General features: G+C 40.2%; 3 protein-coding genes across 3 annotated transcripts; all 3 read right to left on the reverse strand.

Moving 5' to 3' along the window:
• Window positions 1–87: 87 nt before the first annotated feature.
• On the reverse strand, window positions 88–8,997 carry rabep2 (rabaptin, RAB GTPase binding effector protein 2). Its single transcript, XM_063471561.1, has 12 exons — window positions 8,799–8,997; window positions 5,266–5,421; window positions 4,813–4,895; window positions 4,402–4,740; window positions 4,132–4,227; window positions 3,942–4,040; window positions 3,481–3,594; window positions 2,916–2,994; window positions 2,790–2,801; window positions 2,534–2,688; window positions 2,241–2,357; window positions 88–1,441 (listed from the first exon to the last, which is right to left on the reverse strand). Exons 1-12 carry the CDS (start codon window positions 8,845–8,847, stop codon window positions 1,337–1,339), a joined length of 1,404 nt encoding a protein of 467 aa, XP_063327631.1. The 5' UTR covers window positions 8,848–8,997; the 3' UTR covers window positions 88–1,336.
• A 3,502-nt stretch (window positions 8,998–12,499) lies between these two features.
• On the reverse strand, window positions 12,500–19,045 carry si:ch211-11k18.4 (uncharacterized). The gene is made up of 12 exons (XM_063471562.1): window positions 18,790–19,045; window positions 18,000–18,111; window positions 16,799–16,892; window positions 16,458–16,512; window positions 16,108–16,248; window positions 15,513–15,673; window positions 14,514–14,612; window positions 14,256–14,401; window positions 13,853–14,024; window positions 13,655–13,767; window positions 13,402–13,486; window positions 12,500–13,194 (listed from the first exon to the last, which is right to left on the reverse strand). The coding sequence occupies exons 1-12, from the start codon at window positions 18,905–18,907 to the stop codon at window positions 13,135–13,137; spliced, it is 1,356 nt and encodes a 451-aa protein (XP_063327632.1). The 5' UTR covers window positions 18,908–19,045; the 3' UTR covers window positions 12,500–13,134.
• A 1,618-nt stretch (window positions 19,046–20,663) lies between these two features.
• nudt9 (nudix (nucleoside diphosphate linked moiety X)-type motif 9) lies at window positions 20,664–25,676 on the reverse strand. The gene is made up of 8 exons (XM_063470580.1): window positions 25,521–25,676; window positions 24,789–25,064; window positions 24,584–24,673; window positions 24,314–24,400; window positions 23,988–24,099; window positions 23,668–23,814; window positions 23,468–23,552; window positions 20,664–22,214 (listed from the first exon to the last, which is right to left on the reverse strand). Exons 1-8 carry the CDS (start codon window positions 25,616–25,618, stop codon window positions 22,069–22,071), a joined length of 1,041 nt encoding a protein of 346 aa, XP_063326650.1. The 5' UTR covers window positions 25,619–25,676; the 3' UTR covers window positions 20,664–22,068.
• Window positions 25,677–27,091: the final 1,415 nt, after the last annotated feature.

Consider the following 27,091-nt stretch of genomic DNA (forward strand, 5'->3'; position numbering starts at 1 on the left):
TGGCACACTTGCAGTAAGATCTAAGTGGGCTGTATGTGGCCCGCGATGTAAAAGGTACAGACAGCCAAGCACTCTGGTAGCTTTAGGACATGCCTCGCTTTCCAGTGGCAACATTTATTTTTTTGCACAGGTTGTTATAAAACACAACAGAAATAATAATGTGGTCAGTTTTTAAAAGACAACAGGGTGGTATCAATCTGGGAAACCTGCTGACTTAACATTTAGGAGCAAAGGGCAGAATTCCAGGGCTTCCGGCACAGCCAGGATGTTCGAATAACCAAATATCCAGTTCAAGGAAGCGTAATCATTGTCAGGTAATACTCCACAGTTTTAAAATACACAGATGGTTTACATAGTTATCTGATTAAGTGTAAGTGTAGGATAGAGACTGTGCTGTCATTAATACAATAAAACAAGTCACTGTATTATCAGATCTTTGTTGGAGTATCTGGGATTTTCCTGCAGAGATGAAGGTTTAGCTTCAATTTCAAGAGCAGCAACAACTTCCAAATATATTAAATCACATTTTAAATCCTAACCTACTGCATTGTGTGCAGTTACACTGTGTAACAAGCTGATATGCATCGTTCAGTTTCCTGTAAACTTGCTGTGAAGCCAAGGTTTAAGAAACTCAATCACATGATTTAATTATAAACCTAAATGTTAAAGATGTGACAACCTGCCATCAGTTTCTAATGTGCAGTCGCACCAAATAAAATGGTCAAAGTTAAGCGTTAATATTTCTTTACTGACACTCTCCTAATCATAAAACCCAGAATGTTGAGTCTAAAAGCTAATATGGTTTTAGTGAAGACGGGAATGTTAATGCTGAGCAAATTCATCTTTATATGTATTAAAAATCACATCTAAATGAAGCAGATTTAGTGGCGTCAGTTCATTATTGCACCCGATCCACTGCCAAGAGAGGTCCTTATTCACAAAGATGCAAAAATATTGATAAGTTGCATATTAATCACTGATAGTGTTGGACCCCTGAGTGTTTCACTGGAGTCGTGTCAGATATACAAACACAGAATATTTACAAATGTCTTTGTACAGGAATAAATGTGTTACTAGACATAAGGAAAAAAGAAAAACCATGAGAGAGTGTGAGAAGACTTTGCTTTGGTCATTAAGCACCACTTTCCTTCATTGACACCAATCCAACCTCCCCGAGACCTAATGTTTCAGTTTAGGAGTATTTCCAGTGTCACAACATGAGTGCTAGCAGCATCGTTCCAGCAGTCACTCCATCAGATCTTCTGCGTTTCGTGTAGCCATGGTTCGCTTTCTTGGTCACTCTTGGGATGTTTCATCTCTTTGGTTCCAATGCATTTCAAGGGGTATCCACAGGTGGGGAACTATCTTCACCATGTCCCTCTTCCAGGATTTCCTTGACTTGCTCCAGACTCTCTGCCTGACGAATTAACTCCAGCTTCACCTTAAAGGGGAGATAGGTAGGCAGATAAAAATCAGCAAGTCGATGATGTGCAGCATCCTGATGTAAACAGTTTTCCTCTTATTCTTAGATAAGACAGATCACCACAGAAACATGGTGTCTAACCAGATATTTAGTCTAGATGCCAATTCATCGTCCTCCGGTAACACTGTGAGGAAGCACTTTTTGACCAGGATGTCTTTCAGTGTGCTTATTAAACAAATACGTAACACTGCTTTCGTGCATCTGTACAATATCTCTAAAACTAGAAACATCTTGTCTCAGAGTGACGCTGAAAAACTAGTTTATGCACTTATTACTTCAAGGCTGGACTACTGTAATTCATTATTATCAGGATGTCCTTTAAAAAAAAATCCTGAAAAGGCTATGACTGATCCAAAACACTGCAGCAAAAGTACTGAAAGGGACTAGAAAGAGAGACCTTTGGCCATACTGGCTTCTCTTCATTGGCTCCCTGTTAAATCCAGAATTGATTTTAAATCCTCTCTACTTTTCTTTTTGTCAAAACATACAGTTAAGGCTGGATTAGGTGACCCTCAACATTCTTTTAGTTTTGCTGCAAAATTTCTAGGCTACTGGGGGCTTCCCATGATGCACTGTGCACAGTGTTTCTTCTTCACTCACCTTTTTCACGCTCTGTTTATACACATTTCTGCATTTAATAATTAGTTATTATTCATCTCTGGTTCTCTTCCACAGTGTGTTTTTTTGTCCTGTCTCCCTCCCCTCATCCCCAACTGATCTCGGCAGGTTAAGCTGACCATTGATGGTTGTTTCTTACCTGCAGTGACTGGGAGAGCTCAACGAAGTCTCGCTGCACAGCCTGGCTGGTGTCGACCTGAGAGCGCAGGCTGATCACCTGGCTCCGCAGTTCCAGACACTGCTGGTTCAGAGTTGCCTGACAAACACAGAAATAACAGTTACATGAAATCCCTGTGTGTTTGACTTTAATACTTCTCACCTGTGTATAGCTTTAAAAAAAAAAAAAGAAGCTCCTAATGGTGAATGCTGAAAATGAAATAAACCACCCAAAGAACAACAAAGCTTATAGATCTAAAAGCAGGCTGCAATTACTTTCTCGCTGCTGAGGAGCTTGTTGGTGCTTTGTACATGAGAGAGCGCCACCCGGAGGGCTTCCAGTTCAGTGCGGCACGCCAGCAGCTCAGCCTGCAACTGCTCCCTCTGAGCGTGGATCTTCTCTGTCTCGGACTTCAGACTGGAAAACTGCACTGCACATTAAAAAAAATACATATAATAAAATACAAATTATATAAATACATCCATCAGAAGACCTACTAATCTAATCTAAAGCTATAAGCTGGTCACTCACCCTCTAAAACTTCTGATGACATCAGTTTCAAATAGAAGGAAGCAGATGGAGAAGGGAAAAAAAACTTTGTTAAGTACAAGAAAGGCAACACAGCAGATTCAACAGGTAATAAAATAATCCACAGACCGTTCTCCTCTGTCCGTGTGTCCAGCTGCTCTCTCAGGTTGACTATCTCAATGCGAAGCCGCTCTTCACAGTGCGCCCCCTGAAGGTTAGAGTTTTAAAAAATGAAGTCACACTGACGCCATCAAAAAGCAAACATTAAACGTGTCTTGTTGCATACGGGCTAGAAGCTGCCACAGCACAAATACAACCTGACCACCACCTCTGCTAATTATACACATTAAACAAACACAGTTATTATTCTGCCGGAAAATTTAACTTTTCTCTACAATCTTAAAATGCCGGAAGTGAATGTGAGAGGTCTGAAATATTTCCACTGATCTGCCACAACTACTCTAAATAAGGAAAGCCACTACTTCACAAAGAGGAACTCTAAACAAACAGACAAGCTTTCCGAGGGTTTCTGTTCTCTCTCTCCGACGATGTGTAAAATGTCATAAACGTCCTAAAAATATTTCACTGTCTGTTCTGAATTTCACATTTAAAAATAAAAACATCATCGAGTTTCAAGTGTTGCTTGCTGCAGCACTTGAAGGTGAACTAAGCTATAAAAACTCAAAGACTGTACATGTAGCGCTGCTGAGAATGATGAGCCGGTGTCTGGTACATCCTCCTCAACCTCTTCTCCTTTCAGTCTGGAAAGCTCATTGCACATCTTCCTCTGAGAAAGGGACAACTCCGCCTGGACCAAAAGAAAAGCAAACAAACAAATGTAAGTTGGAACCCTTCGTCCTGCCATCCTAATAACATTCACATCGCTTCATGGATAATGGTACAAACAAGCACTGGAGTCTAGAGTGTGATGGATGATTGAGTCATTGTACACTTGAGTTGTTTGTGGAAATAAACGCTGCCAGTTAATTTCTGTTTAGTAAATATATAGCTGAGTGTGTAATACTGTAAACAAAGGGAAAACCCTCGCCTGGGTCTGTTAAAAGTTGACCAAACCAACCTAACAGCAAACCTACAGCTCGCTAAATGTTGTTTGTTTAATCTGCAGGAATTATCTGAGTGTTTCATGTTACTCACCAGCCGGCTCTGGACTGCATTCTGTGACTGGCTGAAAGATTTCTGCAAATCCTGGAGGAGAGACTCTGAAGCCTGGACCTGAGACTGGAGCGTTGATACCTAAGATCGCACATATACATACACTCATTAATGCACATATAGATATATGCACATACATACAGACAAACACAGTTAGAGCTTGTTCCTGTACCTGTTTGTGCGTGTGGTTGCTCTGGGTATCCAGTTCTCTTTCCAGCTCCTCCTTCTCTGCCTGCAGGCGACTCACTTCCCCTCGCAGCTCTGACAACTGACCGAAAAAGCCACAATGCAAAGTCATTAGACCACAGGGACTGACTGGAAGCTACTTAGACATTAAATCTGCTCACATTGGAGCTGTTACACAGCATTTTAGGGTTTTTTTTGAAGAAGTAGCACAAGAAATATGCAGAATAATAAAAAAACAAACCAGTTAAATCCAAACCTGAGCATTGAGCGCGTCCCAGTCACTGTGTGTGACCAGCCGGTGGCCAGCTGGTGGCAGGTAAATGGCTTCAGGCACCAAAGTACCCGTGGAGACCAGTGAGTCAGTGTCGTCCTGAGCGTGGTGTTTTCTGGGCAGCGACGGCGTATCCAAGGAGAAAGAGGACAACGAGGCTGAGTCACAGTTCCTTAGTGAAAAATATCCTTCTGTTGTAAGTGCAGCACCTTCTCCCTCCGGCTCTGGTGGATGGCTGTGCGTCGATGGCGCCGATTCGTCCTCAGTCAGACTGTTGACGACTGACGCGTGTTCGGCATCCACCCTTCCCTTCCTTCCACTGATCTAACAAGTAGAAAAATCACATGAAGGGAGCCCAAAACACCTGGAGGAAAAGCAACATGGGCACACACTGACCATGTGGGGTCCACTGGATCTCTTCCACTCTACAGGTTGAGACTGCAGAACAGCTATCCTGGCCTCATACTGAGCTGCTGTCTCTGAAAACACAAGCAACAACACATAATGATAATCTGTGAGTTCAGCTTTCATCTATCGGGACATTAACATGATTATCACACTCAAAAAAAGAAATTAATAAAAATACATCAATTTGTGCTACTTGTCCAATACTTCTTAAAGCCACTGGCTCTACCTTGGAGCAAATTACTGAATAAATATTAGTGCCAGAAACTACATTTAAACTGATGCAAAAATGTATATGGGAAACCCCTGATGTCCAGTTTTAGTTTTTTGGAGATTTGATTAAAAAAGAAGAAGAAGAAAAAACAGTGCTTTTGTGCTTATGCAATATTTTGCCACGTGCACACAAAGAAATCCAGGCCAGGCCAACGCACAACAATCACTGACCTCTGAGAGCCTCCTGCAGTGACTGGATCTCTTGATCACATTGTTTTTGCAGCTCTGCCAGTTCCTCCTGTTTGCTCAGCTCACAGATCGTCGCCACACCCTGCCAGTGTTCGACCTGTGCTCTGCAGTCTGCTAGCTGGGCCTGCAGGCTCGTCTCTGAAAATGACAGGACATCACATTTTTGTGCTTTTCCTTTATTAAGTTAGAGCTAAACAAATTTATTAGACCACCAGCCAATGAAAGGTCTGTGCAACAGCTGCCCTAAATGAACAGTTTATGTTTCTGTAATTGTTAGTCCAATGAAACGGATTATATGTTCGAGTTTTTAACTTAAAGTATAATTATTGTTGTTATCAATCATAATTTCACAAAAAAATAGGAAAGCACACAATTATTTTTTGATTAACGTGTCAAATTACAGTTATTTACTTTCTTTTCTGAACAGAAGAAAATCTTTTTTAGCAGTTGGATGTCAGGGCTCAAATCTGGGTATAAAAACAGATTTTTAAAGCTATTTGTGTTTTCTTGTTGTTACCACAAATGGTGTAATAAATTTGGACATACACTTTTACGCAAAGATTTGAGATAAGTTAGAAATTTTGATTTTTCTGAATCAAAACCTGAGGTTAAAAAAATAATTAAATGAAATTAATATTTCTCTTTCAGCTAGCAAATAATAAACTTAACTCAGTCATTTTTTTATTATCCTGAAAAATAAGCAGTATTTACAGGATGTGCAAAAGTTTAGACACCAGCTTTTTAACATAATATCAGATAGTCATTGGCTCATTAACCTTCAGCTGAGTCACCACAGATTAAAATAAGTCAAGTACCGTCATTAGGAACTGATAAAGTGTGCTCTAACCTTTGTGTTAACACTCAACAAACATGGGCTACTGGGTGCATGAGGAAACACACACAAAACAAACATACAATCATACAATATAAACATCCCTGTACCAAACCCTTCAAGTTTGCTTGTGTAGACAAATGTGACCACATTTCCATATATATAGTGACTAAAATGCTTTTCCCCTCCTATTTTGAATTTTCTGTTTAGCTTTATTAACTACAATAACCTTGTTAGGAAACGGCTGATGGACTATTCATTTAAACTACATGTTTCATAATGTCTTGATGTATGCTCAATTGATTTAGGTCAAAAGCTCAAATAGGATTGCTTTTTTTTTTTTTTAATAAAAGTGAGGTTGTAAACAAATCAAAACCTGAGTGTGCTCATGCACTATTTGTTTGGTCTGCTGTTTATCTTTTAATTTCATAATTTAATTATGAGTTTATTCAATTATGTTTGTTTCTCTGGTTTTTCTGGAATCTAGTCCTAAAAGCATAGGCATTTAGAAAATGCTATATGAATGCAGGTGTAATAAGCTAAAGCTCGAGCACACAAAAAATCAATAATTTGATCAATAAGTTCTAGGGCTGTCAGCGTTAACAGCCCTAATAAGTTCTATTCTTTGTTTTCACTTAGTTATTTTATGGACATTTTTTGGCTGTTGTAAATTTTAAAAAACTGTAAATGATGATCTATCTCATACAAACAACTATTATTAATTAGGAAAAGCTTCGACGTGACTATAATGACCTCCAGGAAAGTTTCGCTGACACAGGGGTGGGTTATGCTATACTGTTGCTACACAGAGCTGAAAAACATGGTCTGGAAGAGGAAAGGAAACCTTATCTATGCCTCGGTCACAAAAGCCAATGTCCGAAGTATGCAAAAAATCTTGATAAGCTGGAGTCATTTGGACACAGCTGCTGCGGACCTATTGGGTTAAAACTTATCTCTTTGGACAAATGTCTGAAGAAACTAAAAAAAGCAGGAGCATTTGATGAAAAGAGTATTTTGACAACTGTTCAGCGTAGGGTGGAAACACACAGGAAACACTGCACAGATTTGGAATTCAAATCATTCAGTCCATCAGGGAACTGAAAGTGAAAACCAACTGGCCACAGTAACTGGTCAGCAGAGATATCTGACTTACACATTATTGGAAATCTATAGTTTGAGCCTAAAAATATCTCAGAACTTGAAATTGTCTGCAAATTACAGGACTTAGCTCCTTCTGTATCCTGTAAAATCTGTGAAATCTAAGTGGTTGTACTCATTAAAAGACCTAAACTCCAGTACTAAACACCAGTATATTTATTTTTTAAAAGTAAGTTCATGAAATATTTGCATTAACATCTGAAGGAAGACACAGGTTTAAAGTGTCTTGCTGCAGGCTTTTTACATAAAATCAACAACAAAATATCTGATTTGACCAAGGGGCTGGCTTGGACCACATCACTGATTAGTTTAGCTTTCAGTCCAACCATTTATTCTTTTATTTGTATTAAATTGCTTTCTACAACTTGCTCACTTTCACACACAGGAACTCAAACCTAAAAAGTATTTATTTAATAACTTAAAAAAAATTGAGCAAAGCAGCATTTCTCTACAATCTCTAAGACAGCTTCAGTTTACAGTATATTTTTGATTTGAAATGAGGGGGGATGAAAAAATATACCTCAACATATTCCTCCCCTCTACATTAGCTTCCTTTATAAATTAAAAGTATAACTCCTGGCCCTGTACTTACTTGGTATTGGGATCGATACCGAAATTTGCAGTAACTTACAGCACCATTGGAAAAGGGACGAGTGAAACTTTATACTTTGCTACTTTTAGACAATCTCATACAGGTTACAGTTATTTGTAAGACACCTGTGTTGCTTGAGAAATTTACAGCAAGCACTTGTTGCACTGACTTTTACGACTTACCCTACACCTACAAGGTGATTTGTAAACTTACTCAAATGCTGCACTCAAGGACACCGGGAGATGTGAACATTAATGTGAACTTCATTCCGCACGATGCTTATTCAGTGCTTTCCAAGGGCACGCACACTGTTCATCACCACATCTATGTGACTTTGTAATGCAAAACAGCCTGTGCACTGCTGCCTCCTACTACTTATTAAGGCACCTGAAAGGTAAACTCATGCTTTAATGTAAGTAATAATATTTCAGTGACATTGTGTGCACTGGATAATACGAGTACTTTAACAATATGCCAGCTAATGAAGGCTTCTTTTACTTTCAGTTACATTTTCAGGGCTATAATCATTGTTATATTTACCATTTGTCATAAATTGCCTAGTGGTTTTAGCTCTAATGCTACAATAACACCAATGTGTATGAGTGAAGTGGCAACTAAACAACATTAAAACCCATTTTCCCTCTTTTTTCGAGGACAAAAGTAAACGTTAATACAGAGCTAGCCAGCGGCTAGCATCGTCCGTTCATTTCTATGGGCAGTAATGCTAACAGGCCGTCTCCCGGCTACGTTCCCCAGCGCCCCTTCAGCACCAGCAGGTTCCGGCTGAAGACAAGCAACAAGTTAAAATGAATACTTAACTACGTTTAAAGCGGTAAAGCGGCCAGCGTCGCCTCGTAGCTTACCCTCATGGTGAATGTGGTGATAGTAGCTAGCTGTGAAGCAGATTAAAGTTTTGCTTTGTTTTTTAATTACCTGTGTCTTCATTCTTGGAGCTCATCTTCTCGTCTGGCAGCTCCATCATCAGAAGAGGAAGGGATGTCGGGGGAGGGGGAAAAAAGAAAAGCTAATCAAAACAGTGATAAACCCGTCTTGGTCATTTTTGTGCAAGCAGCAGGACTTGAGTGTGGAAATGATAAGCACAGCGGCAACTTCAGGAAACAACTTTCCCCGGTCTAAGCCTGCGGAAAACACGTCAACCTCCTTCCTGTGCACAGATGCCTGTCCCTGTTTGCCTCCAGTGTTTAGTCTGTTAAGTTCTGCTGTTTTTTTAAAACGCGCATTAATATCAAGATGTCGTGGTGCTCAGGTTTGAGTTTTATTACTGCTGCTTCCTCCCTGGAGATTTTACTGTACATCCTATATGTCCGGGCTTATGACCCTGGAGGTCAGTGAACCATAGCTTGATCCACATTTTAGTCCATATACAAGAATATCATCAAACACACATTACTTATTATATTAACTAAGATTATTATCTCTTTATAGTCTTAACTTTATTTGGAGGTGATTAAATGCTCATTTTAATCTCACAAAAATGTATTTTTTTAGCTGCAAAAGCCACTGGGGGAGCATCTGATTCATTTTTATGTAGAAATAGGAAAGAATACAAAGTAAGTGTGACTGTAAACATGAATCAGTGTTTATACAAAATAAGTATACCCTCTGCTGGAGGAATACTGGTAATGTTAGTTAACCAAAGTCAAAACAAAAACTAGGTGTGCTTACAGAAAAGACTCAAAGGAGTGAAATGAAAATAAACAGGTGATTGCTGATCTTTCAAGGCAGATTTAAAAAAATCTAATACCTTTGCTTTACACCTGTATTGGTAAATACATTATAGTCCTGCTCCATAACCAAATACACCTCAGCTTCAATGAAACGCTCTGTCAGTTTTACACAAATCCATCAGGACTCAAACCTTCCAGAAAAGTTCAACTTTCGACTCATTAGTCCACAGAATATTTTCCCAGAAGTCTTTGGGTCTTTCCAGACTGACGGATGTCAATGATTTTCTTCCTCAGCTGTTTTATTTTCTGATTGATCTGATTTTATTGATCTGAAACCTTTAAATGTGACAAATATGAAGAAAAAAATCAGAAAGGGAGCAAATACTTTTTTAATGTGGTGTAACAGTGAAGCAGCGAGGAGCAGAGATACTGTAGTGATGGTGGATGATTTTAAATATGTGGGGTCAACCATCCAAAGCAGCTGACAGTGCAGGAGAGAAGTGAAGAAGTGCAGGCAGGGTGGAGTGGGTGGAGACGTGTCAGGGTGATTTTTGACAGAAGGAAAGAAGCAATAGTTAAAGGGAACATTTACAAGACCTGCTGTGATGAATGGTTTGGAGACACTGACGTTAATGAAGACAGGAGGCAGAGCTGAAGATGTTCTGATTTTCAGTGGGAGGGATCAGAACAGGCGGCATCAGAAATGAGTACATCAGAGGGACAGCTGAGGCTGAGCCGTTTGCAGACAAAGTTAGAGAGGCAAGGCTGAGATGTTTTGGACATGTGCAGAGGAGAGATAGAGGATGAATTGCACAAAAGATGTTGAACATGGAGCTGCCAGGCAGGAGTAGAAAAGGAAGCTCACAGAGATTCATGGATCTGGTGAAGGAGGACATGCAGGGGGTTGGCGTAACTGAGGAGGAAGACACTAGGGATAGGATAAGAAGGAGGCAGGCCTAAAGGGAACAACCGAAAGAATAAGACTAAGACCCAAAATGGTAACACTAGACTTCTTTTGAAAGGCTTACAATGTACTTACTGACATACATTATGTCAGGAAGCAACAGAAACATATTCACTGTTAGATTATAAGGGAATTTTCTTGATACATTCTCAATCATCCAGGAAAGTAAATCTCCAAAAGTTGATTGTGTTCATCTGGACGTAGCGTTTTGTGGGAGAAACGTTTCGTCACTCATCCAAGTGACTTCTTCAGTCTCAGCTGACTGCAAGTTTCCCCAATCTTATAAACAGTACATTTGCATAATGACTGAAACCAGCCCACTGAAGGAACAATGGGCTGTGAGGTCAGTTCTTTAATCATAATTATGCAAATTCCCATGACCATTGATCAACAATCACTGACCAAAACCCACTGATCAAAGACACTGATCAATGGCCATGAGTACCATTCACAGAGAGTTGGGTAATGGCTGCAATCACAGCATTGTAAGATGGCGAAAGATGTACCCTTAGGCCACCTCCTCGATTCAGAGATGGTCTTTCCCTTTTCATGTAAATGGCCTCCTTGACTCAGCGCTCAAACCAGCGTTCCTCCCTGTCCAGGATGTGTACATCCTCATCATTGAAAGAGTGTCCACTGGCCTGTAGGTGTAAATAGACTGCAGAGTCCTGGCCTGACGAGGTAGCTCTTCTGTGTTGTGCCATCCGCTTCGCTAGAGGTTGTTTGGTTTCCCCGATGTATAAATCCTGGCAATCCTCCTGGCACTTAACAGCGTACACTATGTTACTCTGTTTGTGTCGGGGGACCCGATCCTTGGGGTGGACCAGTTTTTGGCGCAGCGTGTTTTGGGGTTTAAAAGCCACAGAGACCCGGTGTTTAGAAAAAATGCGTCTCAACTGTTCCGATACTCCTGACACATATGGGATCACTACAGGTTTTCGCTTAGGCAGCGGTTGTCCTTCTCTCCTGGATCGGCTGGAGCTTTCTTTAGGTGTCTTTCCAGCTTTGACAAAAGTCCAGCTGGGATAACCACATTTACTCAGGGCCTTCTTGATGTGCTGTTCTTCTGCCTCCCTGGCCGCTGTGTCAGTGGGGATGGTGTTCGCTCTGTGTTGTAGCGTCCTGATGACACCCAGTTTGTGCTCCAGTGGATGATGAGAGTCAAACCTTAGATACTGATCCGTATGTGAGGAACTGACCTCACAGCCCATTGTTCCTTCAGTGGGCTGGTTTCAGTCATTATGCAAATGTACTGTTTATAAGGTTTGGGGAAACCTGCAGTCGGCTGAGACTGAAGAAGTCACTTGGATGAGTGACGAAACGTTTCTCCCACAAAACGCTACGTCCAGATGAACAGATTCAACTTTTGGAGATTATGAGGCATTCATACATTTGCAAGAATCTATTTTACACTGACAAAGTGGCATTCACAGGTCAAACCAATGGTTAACCTTTTAAAAAGAGGAAATTACATTTTCTGAGCAAAACTTTGCACTCTGGTCTCCTAGCACCTGTTTCCTTTGGGTACCAAAAGCATAACTGAACAGGAAATATCCCGTGGTAGTTTCCTGTTTTTGCTCTTTTATTAAAAAAAAAACAAAAACAAAAAACTAGAAAAACAAGCTGGAAACCACTTAAAATGCTGATACCACACAAGTCTGCGTCTATGGTGTATTTATCTGGAAACCTGATGTTGTTTTGTTGTGATGATGTTTTATAACTGGCACTGTTGTTCACATGCTGACACAAAGGTTCTTACAAAAACAAAGCATTCAAAACAGAGGCACGACATCATATCCTGACTTCCATCCAATAGAAACTGGGACTGTAAACAGAGATCATCTGTGTCCAAACTTCAAACGCACAAGGAAATACTCAAGTGCATTTTTAAAAAGCTTTAAAACACTGACATGTCACAATATTACATAAAATCCTTAAATCTTACGCTTAAGAAGTAAAATAAAAAAAGTATAATCCATTACTGTATTGAACATTGCTTTTTTATTTATTCAAGTTTAAAACATGTTCACAATGTAGAAAGAAAATACAAAAGGTTTGATTGGTCACAGGTAACACTTCTTACTGCAGCATCAAGATGCGTGCAGACAACTGGATATTCTACATATGAGCCAACCTACACAACCTGCAGACATTCATGATGGGAAATGGATTCATTAACGAGTCAAAAGCACAGTAAAAAATGCTGGTAAAGGTCCTCAGAAACAGTAGCTCATAGAAAGTGACTCACACAAAGCAGTGCTTTAGGTCTCATACAGAAATATTATAAATAGTTTGGAAATGTTTAAATATCTTAAAGTGGTATAAGCCTGAAATCATTTCAGAGAAGAGGCACCGATACATGTATATAAAATGTTTACGAAGAAGTGATCAGTAACAAAAGCTCATTTCATCTGCAGGTAGTGTGTGGTTTAACCGCTTTTTTTAATATAACAGAGGTAACATCATCTAATGGGTAAAGTGGCTTTACAGTTCACAGCACCAGAACTTGGATGGTTCACCACCAAGTGGTCTGCAGAGCACGGCGGCTGGTGTGGAATCTTGGAAATGTGATCGTCTAGTCCTTCGTAATGGTGAGGATATCTGAGTACATGTGTCCCTACAAGCCCATGTCGTGATCGCTGACACTCTGGCGTAGGTAGTCTTCATACAGCTTTTTCTACAGGAAGAGAATCAACCATTAAAATCCCAAAATAATCCACTTCATGCCAGCAGAAGCAGTCACACTCATACAGGGATGCAAAGATCCAACTTTTTTCCAGTTCTGGCACCCGTACAGATATCTTTGCTTAGGTTTAGTGGGGTTGTAGTGGTCAGCATACTGATATCTGATCAGTGCATCCCTAACCACACACATACACACTACCTTTTTGGTCTTGACCACCTCCTGCACGTACTCCAGCTTCTCCTGTAGCTGCCTTTTCTGTTTGGTCGATAGAGTGGGTTGAGTTCTGCAAAGAATTAAAGGGAGGAGTGTGATGAGATTCGCAGTGAACACACATGGTATGCTGACGCTGGAAGAGCTGGGAACAAATAACATGAGGACATTCAATTCCCTTAGGTGATGATGGATTAAAATGAAGTCTAAAAGGCTGTGATGACACTGAGAAACTTCCTACCTGAAGATGAAGCGTGCAATGATGAGCAGGAGGAAGGACAGAAGCACCAGCCCAGCGCAGCCATAAAGCCGCTGCTCCACAGACAGGGACTCAAATACTTTCACTGCGGGCGTCTGCAGGACACAAGAGCAGCCTTATGTGAAGACCATATGCAACAGTTTCAACAGCTACGAGTGACGAGCGTGCTTGGCCACTGACCAGGTAGAGGGAGAGCGCCTCTGTACCCTCTCGGCCCAGAGCCGCCTCCAGCAGGTCCTTGGACAGAGCGCCCAGCAACAGAAACGCCATCAGAGCCAGAGGGACGCTGAAACCCAGCAGAGTCAGGAAGCAGCTCTTGCAGCGTGCGCGTCGGTTCTCAACAGTGGTCTGCCTGCGTGAACAGATGGTCGGGTTATTCTCCGAAGACAATTCCAAACAAAAATATGACTCACACGTTCCTCTGAACACTCCTACTGAAGGATTCCCGTCAATCTTTATAGTTACACTTTAATTCCTGCACAATGTATGGCTATTTAAAGTGGTTGTGAATGTACATGAAAGTAGCCTTTCTGAGGTGGCTGTGAGTGCAGTGTGAATTACAAAGGGAGTGTCTCTATGTTACCTGTCATTACTGAGCTTGTCTGTGACAGCCTCAACAATGAGCTCGCAGTCCCTCTCCAGAGAGTTGAGTGTGTTTTGGACCGTCTGGTTGATAGTTTTCTCGATGGTGCGACAAACCTCCTCAATCTGGTTGACGCAGCGGCTTGGCTGACAGCAGGAAGACAAACAGGAGAATTCTTTTTCTTCTAAACAGTAGTCTATACCAACTGGTGACTTTTGTGTGTGTAGAAAGAGTAAAGAAGGCAGAAATCACTTTTACCTTATTTGGATTAGGAATGTAGATGGTGGGCATGTCAAACCCACACTTGTTGAGTCCGGGCCGCTTGCAGAGCTCCTGGACAATCTGCATCATCACCCTCTGAGAGAGCAGTAACAAAAGACACAGGAGTCAGGAGGAGACGGAACAAAGATGCCATTTTTCAGCTACTGATAGGGAGATTATCGACTGTATGTAGTGCTTTTCTGTTATTTAGTCATGCAAACAAAGTTAGAAATGCACCATTCACTTACTCATGAATGCTGTGACTGCACGATGTCGTGTTTAAACAAGTATTATCTTACTGCAAATTAGGAAATCCGTTTAGTTTATGGACAGATCAAAATGAAATTAGTTAGACTGATTCGTTTTTATTTGTGATGAATATTCTACAAATACACTCATCAAGTCTGAAATCTGTGCTCTATTAGCTACAATTTCATCAGCGTAAAACAGACTTTGCAGCAGATGAGGATCAACCACAAAAACATTTATCAATTTCCTTTTCTGTCGATGGATGGATGCATTGATGGATATTAACAAACTTTAGTAAGATACGGCTCAACAGGCTGCGTATACACAACAATTCCCTTTGGCAGAGAATCTGTGTCGCACTCACAGAGTTACCTTGGTGAAAGAAAATGTGGCACTTCAGTTTTAAACCATGCTCCAGAACAGGTTATGGGTTCAGAATAAGTTACTATGGTGACCTAAACAGTTAAGACAGCCACCTTTATGGCACAGAAAATAACCTGAAAATAATCAATGCTTCAATGCAAGATTAATGAGCAAAAGCATCGCTCAATTATTTTTCCATACCCAGTGCAGGTTTTTGTTTTTTGATTTTTTTAATTTGCTAGACTGGCAAAACACACCGGGTCAGCATACTTAGAAACTGCACTGCAGAGTGTGGGAAGGAATTATCTAATACAAAGAGAATGATGTAACATTGTTTGTTCAGAGCGTTGACTCTCCTACAGTAGCTGCTGCTAGTATGCGTACCTGTCTGTCCGACTCTCCTCCGGCCTCGTCAGCCTTGCTCAGGTAAAACCGCAGCCGGTCTCCATGCTTTTCATTCAGGCTCTCCACAATGTTGAGGGTGCGCTTGCACAGAGCCTGACCCATGGGGTCAAAGAAGACCAGAATTAGGTCACAAAGATCACCTGAGAGCGACAGTGAAAAGGAGCATTATTTACTACTGAGGAAACCCTGTGGATTTATTCTCATCGCATTATAAACTGGGTCGTAATCCCAGCAAGTGTGGAATTTCTTTCTATTTCCCTGTTATTTAGTCAAACTAAGAACTTAAACCGCTTAAAGATGTGTCGAAGCACGCAAAGCTGGCTCACAAAGTTAACCCTACGTAGAGCTTCAGCTCACTATGGTAAATTAAAAGTACTAATGAAGAGATAAACACTTGACTGGTCATTCACTGTGATGGAGAGGCCCACAAGCATCTAAATGACTCCAAATTGACTGTGGTTTTGGTTTTGTTTGTTTCAGGTATCTTTGGTTTCACAGAGCTACCGCTCTCCTTCTGCATTACCAAAGGAAACTACCACAAGACAACAGCCAAGGTGGAACAGCAGAAACCCACCCAGCCACAGAATGACCTCGTCCACGTCAAACGGATACTTCATATCGCCGTCCACCAAGCCTGGCGAATCAACAAACGTCACCAAGCTGAACCGTTTCTGTCGAGATGTGCAGATCTCTGTGCTCAAGTACTCTGAGACACCTGGGGAAGAATTCAGAAACACAGTTGCAGTGAGTGCCTAGCATTAATAAAAACTACTACTCTAAAAAGCTTTCTCTTCCTATTCAACTAGGTGCTTTAATCACTGTATTTTGTTGGTACATACAAATCATTTTAAATGAATTCCAATAAAACGGCAAACTGCCAAAACACTGTCCATAGCAAATCTCTGGGCATATTAAATCTCTCACCATTAAACTCCTGCAGAGGTTTGAAGTGTGGATACAGATGAAGGGTGGCGTTTCCCTAAATAAATAAATAAATAAATAAATACATAAATACATACATACATACATAAATAAAGCAGAAGTAGATCTGTCACAGATAATTTGCAAAAAAGCACATCAGGTACTCCAAGAACATTGAAACCACCAAAGAGGAACTCATTTTGGTCCACAGTAATAAATCACTGTTACAAGGAGCAGACGGCTGACATTTTAAAGATGAAATGGTTCACGGTGGGAATGAGACGTGCCTTTTGAAAACACACATAGCTCTGTCTCAAAAACAGAAAATGGACTGCAGCACTTACTGTGAGAGACTCTCTCTTGCGTCCACTCGTAACAAAGCTGAAGCCTTGGGTCTCAATTGCTACTCCAGTGCGCTGGATGTGCTCTTCCACGTACCTGAACAATAAAAACAGAAAGATCTTGATTATTGCTAATCTGAATAGTGTATAAAAACCATGAATAAGGGGTGTAACTGAATGCTAAAGACACTGATAAAGATGGACAGGCTAATTTAGTCAACTCAGATTCAGACACGAGTCAAATGAAGATCAGAGAACATTTAGAAGTAATCGTAACTCTTTAAATACTGTTAATTTCAGAGGATACACACATGTGCTTTATTCAGTCTGACTGCTGTGCAACTGGGCAACAAATTAAAGGAAAGCCAACAGGCACCTTGGTCAGGTTTTAGTCTGATGTGGGCCTCCAGTGCCTGTTCCTTGGCACTGAGTTTACAAATCTCTGCAGCTCTGCTAAAGGAGCTCAATCACACTTCCAACAGACATTTCCTTTTGGTGTTTTCCTGATTGCAGAGGAGATCAGGGACTTACACACTGATTCAGGTGTTTAACTGGGTCTGCTGACTGTGAAGGCGATAGCATATTATTCACTTCATTTTTGTACTAATCAAACCATTCAGTGTGCACCGATTCCCTGTAGATGGGCACATGGTTATCATGAAGCACAACATCCCCATCAGGAAAGAAATAGGATGAAGGTGATCGCTCACACCAAGTTCCCTCTAACAGCTGATTTAAACTTCTGCAAGCCATTACTGTCATTGCCAGCATTCATGCTTTTGCATAAATGCTGGCAATGATTGCAATGCTTTATATTTGGTTATGCGGTTATGTCCCGGTGTTTTATATGCAGTGGATGCCACAACAGAAACACCTGAGACTTTGTCCCTCCTGAGTCCCTACTCCCAATTTTCAGTTTTAAACATATTTGCCCCTCAAGTTCCTCCATTTCTTTTCACATTCCCTAATATCTATTTTAATGGTTGGGACAATCTCCTTCCAGCAATTTGCTAACATCTATGAGTCCTGAAGGTGTAGGGTTTCAGAGGGAGTTTGCAGTTACCACATACCTACGGCATAGATTAACACAGAAGTCTCCTCATCCCAGACACCAGATTTCCATTACTCTGTCAGTTGGATAAGTGGTTAACAATCTGCCACCTATTTGCACTTATGCAAATATTTATCCATAACATATATTTACCAGTTGATGAAGGAGCTTTTCCCAGCAGAGTGGTTCCCCATCAGCAGCACAGTGATCTTTTTTCTGGGTGGCAGCAACTTCACACCAACCGATTCAGCCACTGTTATCAACCCTGAATATAACAGAGAGTAGGATACAGATGGTTCATTAGCTTCTGTGGGAAAGGAGAAAAATCATGGTGCTGTGTTGGGATGAGCAGATCTAAATGTTAAGTGACATTTGGCATGTAAAGGACAATATCAAAGTTCTCAACTACTCAAAGGAAGCCATTTCGCTAGGTGATAGTCTTCTTTCTCTCATCATTCCCATTTTTTCACTTGGCATTTTGTCTCGTCATTATCTTTGAGATATATCAGCGAGATGTATGAGTCAACTGGCAGATCTGTTTTTAAGCTGAAATGTTGCACACTTTCTCAATATATAGGATAACCCTATGCTGCCAGTACTGGAGGTAGATCCAGATCCAAAAGTGTGCCTTGTAAACCTATATTAGAAGTTACATTACAACTATGCAACTGACTTATTACTAACAAACAGAGTGCCACATCAGTGGGTGACTGATTTAACCAGTCGCATCGTCAGCAAATATCATAAAATCCTCACTAGCTAACTCAGCTAACGGTTAGCTCTCCGTGCTTTGGAAGAAGGCTAACGTTATGTACAAAGTTAGCTAGCTACCCCCCGGGGCAGCAAAGAGTTTGTTTTATCAACTTTAATATCAAACAGGTGAAAGGTGCAGGCGTCAGGTGAGATGCTGTCAGTTCCACGAGTTGTACGTCAGCCAACTCACCGCTGTCAGGATCCGTGTACAGTTGATGACAATCCCGCAAGATGCGCTCATCGCAGGACACACCGCCCGTTATCGAGTCTGAGTTTGCGGCACTTCGGCTCTTGATTTTCCCGGACATCGTTACACTCAGTATTGAATTAAAAGTTTCACACAAACTTCAGCAAGCATATGAATTCCACCTCAATGAGCTAGCTACAAACAAAGCCGGTCTGCCTCGTTTGAATCGCCCCGGTCCGTACCTTGGCCACGTCGTCAGCTTGGGCGGCTTTTGTTGCACGGGATTATGGGTAATGAAGTTTGGAATATGTCTGAGGGGACGCGCCAAACATTTCCTGGTTAGACAGACACATATGATATGTAGAGCTGTTTTTCAGTCAACTTAAATAAACAGCATGTCCACAAATAATAATAATAATAATAATAATAATAATAATAATAATAATACATACATACATACATACATACATACATACATACATAAGTAAACGAGTATTTCAAAGCCAAGGACATTTAGGACAACTTGAATGTAAAAATAATTTGTAAGCATCATGTAAGTAATAGCAGAAAAATACTTTTAAGGATACCTGATCCCTATTTTGTGGGGCAAAATATGTGCAAATTAATGCAGACATGTTAGTGTATTTGTGGTCCAGACATTTTGGTTGGATTTTTAAAAACACTGTCGACTCACACTAAGAAGTTCCTTGGATTAAATCAAAGCATTGTCTTGCTGAACTATGAAAGGTCTTCTCTGAAAAACACATCATCTGAGTGGGAGTACATGTTACTCTAAAAAACTGTATGGGACCTTTCTAGTGTGAAAGCTGTCAGTTTCATAAGCAGTTATGAAACTGACAGTGCTGTTTACAAGCCAGATGGTACCTCTACTACTTTTAGTCCAAAGGATGTAGTTTCCATGTTTTCAAGGTGAATTTTAAACTGTAACTAGTCCGACCACAGAAGAAGTTTTCCACTTTGGCCCAGTCCATTTTAAGTGAGAATTGGCCCAAAGAAGAAGGCAGTATTTCTGGATCATGTTCATAAATGGCTTCTTTTTTGCATAATAGAGCTTTTCTTTCTGAAAGAGTTCCTGAGCCCGTTTCATTTAAGAATTATGTCTGTTTTAAATCTAGTGCACTGAGGGCCTGAAAATCACAGGCATCCAATATTGATTTTTGGCCTTGTCCCTTGCACACAGAGATTTCTCCAGATTTTCAAAATCTTTCGATGATATCATGTACTGTCAATGATACACTATTAAAAGAATGCACAATTTTACATTGAAGAACATTTTTTCTGAAATTACTCCTTAATTTTGTAGATGCAGTTTTTATATAGATTGGTGAAACTTTAAGATGCTTTTCTTAATACAGTCTTTTTATGTCTAATCACAACCTGTTGTCACTTAACCTAATTAAATGCAAAATGTTCCTCCAGCTGCTTCTTTTTAGTTCCTCTTACTTTTCCAGTCTTTTGTTGCCCCATCCTAACTTATTTAGAGGCATGTTGCTGCCATCAAATTCAAAATGAGCCAATATTTTACATGAAATAATAAAATGATGTGTTGATATGTTTTCTCTGTTCTACAGTGAATGAAATACAGGTTTATAAGATTTGCAAATCCTTGCATTCTGTTATTATTTACATTTTATACAGCATCCCATGTTTTTTTAGGAGTCATTATTTGGCTATAGGTTTCAGCTCTAGCTCCACCCCTGAATTGGATACGTGCTTTAATAAAATGGTTGGAACATCAGTTTGTACTAACCACTAGAAGCTGTGAGGGCCTGCACTATTATGCTGGTGGAAAAAGGGATCACTGCGCATACAACATAGAGTGCACACAGCAATACAGTGTGAGGCAAACACATTTAACTTGTTTAATATATGTGGGAATTTTTTTTCACATGAATAGAATACAAAGTACACATGAAACATTGGTGTAGCTCTCAATGGCACAAACAAAAACATATAAGGAAACTGTTTCTGGTGTGACTGTGTGAGCTGAAACCAGCTGATGTTCCGCACACAGTAACTACTTTATAATGGTCCATATTTAATGAGGAAACCCATACAATTGAACTCACGATTTCACAACAATGTACATTTTTAAGTTATGCAGACAAACATTTGAAAAATAATAATAATTTTAATCAGTGCAAGTTTCATAAGTAAACCCGTGTTAACACATTATATTAAAAAATTACTTTACAGAACCTTTAAGACGAGCAATTAATGATACCAATAATTAACGTGTTTGTGCAGAATTTTAGTGCCAAAAAGCTGCCAACATCAAATGTAATTAGTGCTCCTGCTGTAAAAGCTCCTGTATTACTGGAAAGAGGCCTGTGTGCACTGTGAATAGAGGACATAAGTGCCAAAAAGAATGAGATAAATAGATGCTTAAATAATTAATGACATTTGTCATTAATTATTTGAAATTGAAAATAATAAATTTATTACAAAATAATCATTCAAAATACAGTTTCATTTAAAACGTAATAAAAAACAATTAATGCATTTCCAATTTGAACCCATTGTTGACATAATTAATGATGTATTTGATTCATTTTGGCACCCTCCATTCTGGAGTACCTTTAAATAACAGAGGTGTCAGTGTTTGTCTCACACAGATTTCAAGTTCTTTCATGCATAATTCATCCCTGCCTCCCTGATAAGTATCCCGACCTGTGAAAAGACACGTTTTGATGCGTACATTTGGAAAGGCAGCCTGCTGATTGCAAAATGCTGTTTTGCATCCACCGTCTGTTGCCACTCGAAACCATGTCTGCTCCTGCACATCACCATCATCGTATCCTTTTCACATGTAAAGATCAAAGCCAGACTCCACTTCTTTATTCTGATTTCTCCCCTTCCATTAATTTAGTAGTACTGTTATGTTCAGGAGATCATTGTGTTTGGTTAATGTGATACTTGTTAACATTGAATACATTAGCATAATCTGTGCTTCCTCTTGTTCTTACATGCTTATCTTTACTGTCTTGCAAGCAGTCAGTCAAAGGGTTTAATCTAAATGTACAATAGTTCTCTTTTATTATCTCAAACAGCATGCTTAGCAGGCTATCTCTTTTAAACTGCAGAGTACATCTATAGGAGTTTTAATATAAATTAATATGTGTTAGGGTTTCATACATCAATCAGTGTGAGTAGGCTCACATAAAATGCCATGCTACTTCAGTTGATGAGCCCTCTCAGAACACCAAGGGGCAGTAAGGCTCTTAAGTTTCCTTCTGTGTTAAAGCATTCTTTCGTTTTTGGCTACCAGTGCGCTTTCCTCTCTTTGGCAACAATCTCCAGGAAATGGGAGTGATTCGCATAAAGGGGGAAAGATGAGTCAAGGTCAACCCACTGGACCTGTCCGGCGTCATCACCAGCTTCCAGTGGCAGCTCGCTCACGCTGTTACCTGACGTAAAAACAAAGATATTTCACTTTTTCCCTGCAAAACACCTTGCAAATGTATTCAGAACATAGACTGTAATTAAAAGCTGGATGTAACCAGTGTTTGGAGTCGTTACTCAAAAAAAAAGAAAAAGAAAAAAAAGGAATGCATTGCACATTACTCGTTACATTTCTTCAAAATACTGCAGTGCATTACTTAAATACTGAAGAAAGTAATTTGTTACTCTACTTGTTACATTACTATCGCGTTACTCTGTAAAATTAACTGAAACACATCACCACATTATTACCAGCTAACAATATAAACCTTTGACTAAAGTCAACTACACAAATCCCTATCCTATTCAAGACACATATATGATCTGTTCTTGTGTTTACATATGAACACAAAGCTGGTGACGCACAGCAAAGATGGAAACCACCTCAAGAAGACTTCAGCGATTCTACTTTACAAACATGTACAGGTAGAAATGGAGGCTACAGTGCTGACTGATCATCACTGTTGAAGTTCAGGATCTGACTGTCTGACTGCTGGGCTGGGGGTAGCATTCACTCAATTTTAACATAACTCTGGCTTTTTCACTAGCTTAGCATTAGCATGATGTATGTGCAGATGCTTGCAACTTTACCAACATCCTCTTGTCCTTTTGTGCAATAAAAATAAAACTAATCTCCATATCTTCACGCCTCAAATATGAGTAATAATAATTGAAAATTAAATATAATTACTGAATTTAATGCAGTAACATGTTCTTTAATTGCTGCATTACTGAAAAATCTAATGTCATTGTAGTTCTAAGTAACATATTACACCCAACACTGGGCGCCACCAACCACCAAGTGTTAAAAGTGAATCCAATCTGGAAGTGCTTTAAAACCTCCATTTCTTTTTTTCTAATGTACACCAGGGGGCGACTCAAAAAGACGTTTTAGGTTGTTTTAGGTCTTTGCGCCACATTGTGACTGACAGGTTGCTACTTTTTGAATATGCAGTGTCTGAGGGTCAGGGTTCATCACATCTCGTTCCAGAAAACCAAGACAGTGACCGCCAAAATCTTGAGGATGGATCTTCAAAACACGACTTAACGAACCAATGTGTGACATTAAAAATGGCCACATTCATCTTTTATATACAGTATTATGGTCCAGTATTTTATATTCATATACATTCATCAACTTTTTGTAACGCTAGAAAAATGCTGACAAGCAGAGGTGAAAGAAAAAAGATGGAATAGCATTCCTCATAATTAATGATACCTAAGTCATCGTGAAAGTTGACAGCAACCGTCTCCATCCAGGAATTGTCAGTGTTTCTGGGATCATCGACATAGCCCTTGTAGACCTGAAGGAGAAAGATCACAAGTTGTCAGCCCTCAGAGAAAAAGCCTGATAGTTTACCTGATAGACCCACCTGGTGATTAAAATATGGCAGCAAACACATAAGCCACTTTACGAACCATAAATCCTGACGATTTGAAGAGATTGGTGATGCGCTGATGGATTTCCGCTCTCTCTGCTGGGGAACTAGAGAGCGAGTTCAGTGCTTCTTCTGAGAACTCCCGCTGCAGTGTGAGAGAAACCTGCTCGCCTGGATCTACCATACCCTGCAAAAACAACAACAGGACTATAACCTTTAACATACCTCCAAACCCCTCCCTTCCACGATAATGAAATCTTGTTTTTGCTGCCCTACAGCATTTTTTGTAGACACCATATGGCAAGCAAGAATGGCGTGACGCCCCTGTATAGACAAAAGAAACATAAAAAAAACACTTACCCCAGGAATGGCCCACTCCCCACAGTCCTTCCTCTTGATAGACACAAACTGCAGAACAGGCTTTTTGGAGACTGAGTGGTGAACCTTTGCCCCTTTGATATCTACCTTCCATCTGTCAGATGGTGAAATGTACATAAATGCAACCGGTTTTCTTTGAATTCATCAACTTTTAGCTATGATATAAAACTGTTCCAGTTTGAAGTCAGCTTTCAGACGGATATCAAATTACTTGGCACTAATGTGCACTGAGATTTCCACTGTTAAATTATTCATGTGCACTATGTGAGTGTGGATAATTGCACTGTGTAAAGCAAAAGAATAGGTACTTGGTGACTATTGGATCTGCTGCATGGTTGGGTCCCCATCGTCCTAGCAACCCTCTGCCTGCCAACCCTGTGCGTCCACAAGGATTTCTATGGGAGTAAAATTATTTACATGGAGTTTTGAGACTTGTAAGCAATGCCTTTAACAATAACAGCTAATGAAACATCTCTGCAGTCTGAAAGGTTTGCTAACACTGCAGTTACCAGGGCAAATTCTACTAAACTGGATGTTTTATTAAATATCGGAAAAACCATCTTAGAGGTATAACTTACAGCGGTTTTCCATTTTCCACTTTGTAGCCTCCCTCAAAGCTCGTCCTGTCCACAGCACCATCCACAGTGTTAAACTTTGGAGAGAAGGAGCTACAAAACAAGTGTAGAAAAAAAATCTATAATGCTTCATAGATCAGATTACATTACTCGCATGGCGCTACCAGAATGTACTTGATAAGCATTAAAGGTGCTATTTGTTGCTCACCCAATATCAGGATCCGCCCAGGCTGGGTTATTTAAAACTGAAGGGGCCGTGTAGCTGACTGGATCATACTCAGGCCACTTCTGAGTCCAGTCCACCTTCTCATCAGGCACAGACAAGCGCTTGATATTGGACCCTGGATACTGTGGGCATCTGGACTTTACATGAGGCCCTGCTGAAGATGGCATGGTCGAGTGCCGGCGGCAGTAACTAGTGTTGACAGCGCTGATGGTTTTACTGGTTGGGAAGGGGTAAGAAGAAGGGCAGGAAATAGCAGGCCTAAAGGAGAGAGAAGATAATGTAAGTACTCCACATGCACTCCTTTCTCTCCACATTATGAAAATGCCACTGCCCCTCAATGATGACAAGAAATATCTTCTGTCACACGCACATAGATTAAAGGAGTAGGCCGTGCAATCAGTGCAGGGCAGCGGGATTACAGCTGCTGTTACACAGCTGCTTCTGCCGTGTTGAAATCTGTACAGTGATCATTCTGTATAGCTGATCTTCAGTGGTCATGTCTATAATCTCGTGCATATTAACATCTATTTTGATATCCATTGTAAATAAATTGGATTGTGCATATAACCCAAGCCATTGTACAGTACTAAAATTACCTGGTGAGCACTCTTCAGTCTACCCTGAAACTGTAGAAGTAACGACTTCCTATTTCACTATGCTTATTAGCTTGATAGCTTCAAGGTAAAGGTTTATAAGTAATGTTCCCGTCCATACCTTACTCCGGAGGTCCAGACGGTATGCGGGAGTCCGAGAAGAGTAAACGCTAAACGAATCGGTCCGACCAAGTGTCGCCGCAGGGGTAAATGTATCATTCCTCTAATCAATCAGTAGCCTAGAAAGCACAACACAACGGAAACCAGGAAGTGCACCGCCCTGCAAGGTGACGTCCGCAAAGGGGTGCGCCTACGACGGTGGCGCTCGTTTCCATAGTGATCGGCCGTTTAAAGTTGATTAAAAAAAAAAAAGATGACCGACAGGTAAATTAATGTCCTGTATTTGACATTTGCAGCTTAGTGCAACATAAAAAATAAATGAAAATAGTGTTGTTGTTTTTTAATGTTTTGATCGATATCTACATAATGTGCGAACGTTTGTAAGCTTTTAGAAAACATTTCCGTGTAAGTGCCGGTAAATTGTTAAAAACGCTGAAAGAGAAAAATTAGAGAAGGGAGTCAGTTTGACCATACAACAACCTGATGACCTTCTCTGGGTGAGCACTTGGTGACAGTGAGTAGGAAAAATTCGCTTTCAACAGAAAGAAACCTCCTGTAGAGTCAGGCTCGGGGAGGACCAGTCTACTGTATGCGGTGATCGGCCGGGTGGTGAAGGGACAGAGAAGAGAGCCAACACAGCCAAGGTTTAATAATTACTGATGAGTAAATTCAATAGCACAACGCAGCTTAGCGTAACTAAGGGGTGGTTCAGGGTCACGTGATCCAGCTCTATAAGCTTTAACAAAAAGGAAGGCTTTTAGGTCTAATTTTGGAAGTAGATATGGTGTCTGTCTCCCAAATCCAAACTGGGTCCTGGTTCCACAGAAGAGAGAATCCTGAGGCTCTGCCTCCTATTCTACTTGTAAATACTCTGGGAACCACAATTAAGCCTAGAGTCTGCGAGCAAAGTGCTCTGTTAGGATAATGTGGTCCTATGGTCCTATGCACGATATAATGGGGCCTGGCTATATAAGTGGTTGTATGTGAGTAGAAGGGTTTTAAATTCAATTCTGGATTTAATCGGGAGCCAATGAAGAGCAGCAACTCTATGGGAGAAATATGATCTCTTTTCCCCATCTCAGTTAGTACTCTCACTGCAGCAACAGTATTTGAAAGAGACATATGTTTATGATAGATAGATAGATAGATAGATAGATAGATAGATAGATAGATAGATAGATAGATAGATAGATAGATAGAATCTTTTATGCTTTATTTTTTAATTATTATTATTCTGGTGTATATGGAAGAAGAAACATCCTGACACTAACACTTGTATATGTTTAAATGTTTAATATTTACCAACAGTAGTTGCCAGCTATATACTGGTAGTATTATTGCTGTTGTAATGTATAAATAATAATGTGATGCCTTATGTAATAAACATGACATACAATAAAGTCTGTGTACATGTAAACAAAAAAGCCTCTCCTGTGACATTATCCTGCCACGGCGTGTTCAAACCACCATTTAAAACTATTTTTATTGTTCTAAAATGTTTAATATACAAAAACAAACAAGCCAAAGTTCAAATTCATCAGAAACTATTTAATTTTTTTTTCCATAACAGCC

This window comes from Pelmatolapia mariae, linkage group LG4 (genome assembly GCF_036321145.2).
Source record: "Pelmatolapia mariae isolate MD_Pm_ZW linkage group LG4, Pm_UMD_F_2, whole genome shotgun sequence".
Lineage (NCBI taxonomy): Eukaryota > Metazoa > Chordata > Actinopteri > Cichliformes > Cichlidae > Pelmatolapia > Pelmatolapia mariae.

Bases quoted from the DNA above. Each gene is read 5' to 3' on its own strand.
- rabep2 (XM_063471561.1), bottom strand. From the start codon at position 8,847: ATGATGGAGCTGCCAGACGAGAAGATGAGCTCCAAGAATGAAGACACA. The intron at 4,896-5,265 runs GTCAGTGATTGT...TTGTGTTTTCAG, and splicing joins ACTGCAGGAGGCTCTCAGAG to AGACAGCAGCTCAGTATGAG. The intron at 4,041-4,131 runs GTACAGGAACAA...GTGCGATCTTAG, and splicing joins GCAACCACACGCACAAACAG to GTATCAACGCTCCAGTCTCA.
- si:ch211-11k18.4 (XM_063471562.1), bottom strand. From the start codon at position 18,907: ATGTCCGGGAAAATCAAGAGCCGAAGTGCCGCAAACTCAGACTCGATA. The intron at 18,112-18,789 runs GTGAGTTGGCTG...TGTTATATTCAG, and splicing joins GTACACGGATCCTGACAGCG to GGTTGATAACAGTGGCTGAA. The intron at 14,402-14,513 runs GTAAAAGTGATT...TCCTGCTGTCAG, and splicing joins ACATTCCTAATCCAAATAAG to CCAAGCCGCTGCGTCAACCA.
- nudt9 (XM_063470580.1), bottom strand. From the start codon at position 25,618: ATGATACATTTACCCCTGCGGCGACACTTGGTCGGACCGATTCGTTTA. The intron at 23,553-23,667 runs GTTCGTAAAGTG...TTTCTCCTTCAG, and splicing joins TCAAATCGTCAGGATTTATG to GTCTACAAGGGCTATGTCGA. The intron at 22,215-23,467 runs GTATCATTAATT...TTTTTACGTCAG, and splicing joins CAACTTTCACGATGACTTAG to GTAACAGCGTGAGCGAGCTG.